The 4,415-nt window shown below is 59.9% G+C and overlaps 1 protein-coding gene across 1 annotated transcript; it reads left to right on the top strand.

Annotated features, from left to right (window-relative positions):
• The first annotated feature begins 589 nt into the window (after nucleotides 1–589).
• Nucleotides 590–2,779, top strand: LOC101767614 (cationic amino acid transporter 5). Its single transcript, XM_004968544.2, has 2 exons — nucleotides 590–2,055; nucleotides 2,140–2,779. Exons 1-2 carry the CDS (start codon nucleotides 695–697, stop codon nucleotides 2,618–2,620), a joined length of 1,842 nt encoding a protein of 613 aa, XP_004968601.1. The 5' UTR covers nucleotides 590–694; the 3' UTR covers nucleotides 2,621–2,779.
• The last annotated feature ends 1,636 nt before the right edge of the window (nucleotides 2,780–4,415 follow it).

Below are 4,415 nucleotides of genomic sequence, written 5' to 3'. Positions count from 1 at the left end.
CAACAGCTGACGCTGCAGCTGCTTTTGTTCATCTTCCCCTTTTCTTTTGCAATCAATCGGTTCGTGTGGGATATTCCTGCTGCTCCTTGTATAACCAGGTTGAGCCGTTTGGTTCACTTTGCTTATTTTTAAGCAAGTGTCACATCAATATTTAGATACTAATTAGGAGTATTAAACGTAGATTATTTACAAATGATAAACTGTCGTGCTAAACAGCGAGACGAATCTATTATGCTGGATCATCTTTGGATTAGCAAATGTTTACTGTAGCAACACATTGTCAAATCATGGACGAGCTGCCCAGGAAAGTAAGATATCGCCGTTTAACCTCCACTTATGTAATCGGTTTTGTAAATAGTCTACGTTTAATACTCCTAATTAGTATCTAAACATTCAATGTGATGGGTGCTTAAATTTAAGCAAGTGAACCAAATCACTGAAATGCTCTCGGCGTGGGCGCCTGGCACGGGAGCAGATCCGTGAGGTAGCTCTTGCTTGGCCTTGGTGCGCAAAGCTCCAAGCCAAGACGTCTCGCTCACAGACCGATCAGTTGACCCATCCGCCGCACTCCCATATCTACACGGGATCACGCCCGGGACTGCAGCTCGCCACACTCCCTAGGACGCTAACTGCTTCACCTCCACACGAAGGCGCGAGTGGTGTACGTGAATCGCACCGCAGGCTGCAGCGAGCCATGGCGCCCGTCGAGACGTCCTCGCCGGAGCACAACGGGGATGCCGGCAAGGCTGCGAGAGCGACGAGGAGCTACTGGCGGTGGCACAAGGACGACTTCTTCCCGGAGCCGTCGTTCGCGAGCTGGGGCGCCTACTGCCGCGCGCTGGGCGCGACCCCGTCCCGCCTCCGGGACCGCTTCGCGGGGCGCTCCACGGACGCCGCCGAGCTCGGGGCCATGCGCCGGCGCAGCGAGAACGAGATGCGCCGGTGCCTCACCTGGTGGGACCTCACGTGGTTCGGCTTTGGCTCCGTCATCGGCGCCGGCATCTTCGTGCTCACGGGCCAGGAGGCGCGCGACCACGCCGGCCCCGCCATCGTGCTCTCCTACGTCGCCTCGGGCCTCTCCGCCATGCTCTCCGTGTTCTGCTACACCGAGTTCGCCGTCGAGATCCCCGTGGCGGGGGGCTCCTTCGCGTACCTCCGCGTCGAGCTCGGCGACGTCGCGGCCTTCATCGCCGCCGCCAACCTCATCCTCGAGAGCATCATCGGCACGGCGGCGGTGGCGCGCTCCTGGACGTCGTACCTCGCGTCGCTCATCAACAAGCCGGCGAGCGCGCTCCGCATCCACACGTCGTCGCTCGCCGAGGGGTACAACGAGCTGGACCCCATCGCGGCAGTGGTGATCGCGGTCACCGCGACGCTGGCCATGCTGAGCTCCAAGGGCACCTCCCGCGTGAACTGGGTCGCGTCCGCCGTCCACGTCCTCGTCATCGGCTTCGTCATCGTCGCCGGGTTCATCCACGCCAAGCCCAGCAACCTCAGGCCCTTCATGCCGCACGGCGTCCCCGGCGTGTTCCGCGCCGCGGCGATCGTCTACTTCGCCTACGGCGGGTTCGACAACATCGCGACCATGGCGGAGGAGACCAAGAACCCGTCCCGCGACATCCCGCTGGGGCTGCTGGGCTCCATGTCCGTCATCACGGTCATCTACTGCGTCATGGCGCTGGTGCTCAGCATGATGCAGCCGTACACGGCGATCGACCGGAGCGCGGCCTACTCCGTGGCGTTCACCAACGTGGGGATGCACTGGGCGCAGTATGTCGTGGCCCTGGGAGCGCTCAAGGGGATGACCACAGTGCTCCTGGTCGGCGCCCTGGGTCAGGCCCGGTACACGACCCACATCGCCCGGAGCCACATCATCCCGCCCGTGTTCGCGCTCGTGCACCCCAGGACCGGCACCCCCGTGCACGCCACCGCGCTCATCGCCATCGCGAGCTCCTGCATCGCCCTCTTCTCTAGCCTCGACGTGCTCTCCAGCCTGCTCTCCGTCAGCACGCTCTTCATCTTCATGATGATGGCCACCGCGCTCCTCGTCCGCAGGTAAGTAACCATTGTCTATCTGTTCATTGCGGTGATTTTTTTTTCACTCTAAAACCAACAAGTTTTATTTTGGGTACGGTGCAGGTACTACGTGAGAGGCGTGACGACACGGACACACGCGCTGCGGTTCGTGGCGCTGCTGGCGGTGGTGATCGCGTCGTCCGTGGGCATCGCGGCGTACTGGGGTACGTCGCCGGAGCGGTGGAAGGGGTACGTCGTGCTGGTGCCGGCGTGGGTCGCGGGGACGTGGGGCATCCAGCTGCTGGTGCCCGCGGCGAGGGCGCCCAAGGTGTGGGGGGTGCCGCTCGTGCCGTGGATGCCCTCGCTGTCCATCGCCACCAACCTCTTCCTCATGGGCTCGCTCGGCAAGGACGCCTTCATCCGCTTCGGCTTCTGCACCGCCATCATGCTCGTCTACTACGTGCTCGTCGGCCTGCACGCCACCTACGACGTCGCGCACGGCGCGTGCGCCGGGGAGGACGACGATGACGTCGCCGACGACGATGTCAAGAAGGTGGCCCCGGTGGACGTGGAGAAGGCCGATGCGGCAGACGGTGGTCGGTAATCGACCGGAAGGTTTACCATGACTGTAGATGTTTTGTAAATTGAAAAGGAACAGAAATGTGCTTGACAGGTGTCTGACAAACGATAACTCCTGAAATAAGAGAAACCAATGCATAATATTCTTGGGAACTGCAACTTCTGTATGGGAAATGTTTTAGCACGTTTCTGTTGCAGACTACTGACCTTGTTACTGATCCCTGGCTTAAACTTACCTCTCCACTCGATGGAGTGCCTCCGGGGTGGTGATCGAGCAACGGTGGTCATTTCGCTGCAGTTTTATGAACATCAACAATAGAACTGCTCTTTTGCTGTCTAACTGAACTTTGGATAGTGCTGTACACAAAAGGGAAAGGAAAGCTTTTAGTGATACCTAATGGTATTTTACCACCCATTTTCACTTGCTATATATGATTTTTGTGACCAGATCATGATCTCAAGTCTGTTATGTGCATTAAACATGGTTTGAACTTGGTGCCAATATCTCTTTCACATATGCTGAAGCTGGTATTGTTTTCTATTTGCCATGTTTCTCCAATTGAAACAAATCAATTCGATAAAACATATATGATAGCTTATAGCCAATAGAATTACCGTGTGAGATTGTGTAACTTGGTTAATCTCCAGAGACCTCTTTTTCAGGTGCCGTCTGCCCCTTGTGGCCGCAAGGACGCTCCGTCTCCGCTGCAACGCCGGGCTCACCGAGCGTCGCCGTGTCCCGGGCTCGATTGCCCTCCTCTACCTTGTCAGGCAGAACTCAGCGCGCCATTCCTCTAATGTTCATGCTGAGTTGCTGACCCGCCGTCTAGCACCTGACTGAAGAGGATGGCGACGTGGTACGAGCCGGCGGCGCGTTCATCTCCCGGAGTGGCCCGGGAACCCGGCCGTCTCCCTGCCCAAGCCCATGGACGTTCTGCCTAGAGCACAGCGCGCCATCGAGCTGCTCTTGACGAAGAATTGGCGGGGTTTCCCTTTGCATCGGCTCCAAGCTCCAAGCCCCAGCAACGCCGCCGCCGACCGGCCTCCAGCGTGGCGCCGCCCTGCCCCTACCCCCGCGCTTGCCTGGGACTGGACGGGACGACCCAGTCAACCAATGACTATGCAACCTACGACCGATCTGGATCGCACGTGCTCGATCCACGGCTAACAGGTACCCAGGGGTGGACTGCTTTGGAATTCTCCACTTTTCCGGGTCGGTGTTTCAGGTGCCGTCAGCCCCCGGTTGTCGCAAGAACACGCGCCGCCTCCGCTGCAACCGCGTGGCTCGCCGGAGCACCGCCCCTACGTCGCGCTCCCGCGGAGGCCTTCCGCTGCGGCCGTCGAGCTCCCGCGCCTGCCTGACGCGGAGGGCTAGCTCCATCCGCGCCCGAGCTGGGCCGTTGAACTCGGATCAATTGGCACGCGAGAGCGGAGAGTCTAATTTGGTAGCTCGTGCCTGTTTCGAGAACAAGATCGAGATCCTGTCAGCGTACCGCGCGAGACGGAGTCCAGCCACGCCGCGAGACTTGCATCACGAGACGGCAAGCACCGGCCGGCCAGCCACGCGTCGTCTGAGGCGTCCACGGAAGCCGGACGGCTATCTTCTCGTCGCCACGGGCGCCGCGCATGTCCAGGGTCGAGCCGTACCCGAAGCAACGATCGACGACGTTGCCAGTGTACTCGGCCGGCGGGCTCGCCGGAGCTCCAGCATGTTGAGACGCTGCGTGCCGGGGCGCGATGCCGATGTCCAGTCCAGCCATCGCGCGGAGCGTGCAGGCCTTATTCTGGTGCGACGGAATGAATCGCCCGGCCCGGCAGTT

Source organism: Setaria italica, chromosome V (genome assembly GCF_000263155.2).
Source record: "Setaria italica strain Yugu1 chromosome V, Setaria_italica_v2.0, whole genome shotgun sequence".
Taxonomy (NCBI): Eukaryota; Viridiplantae; Streptophyta; class Magnoliopsida; order Poales; family Poaceae; genus Setaria; species Setaria italica.
Note: the sequence above shows the minus strand (reverse complement) of the source record. Positions and strands in the feature narration are given on the sequence as shown.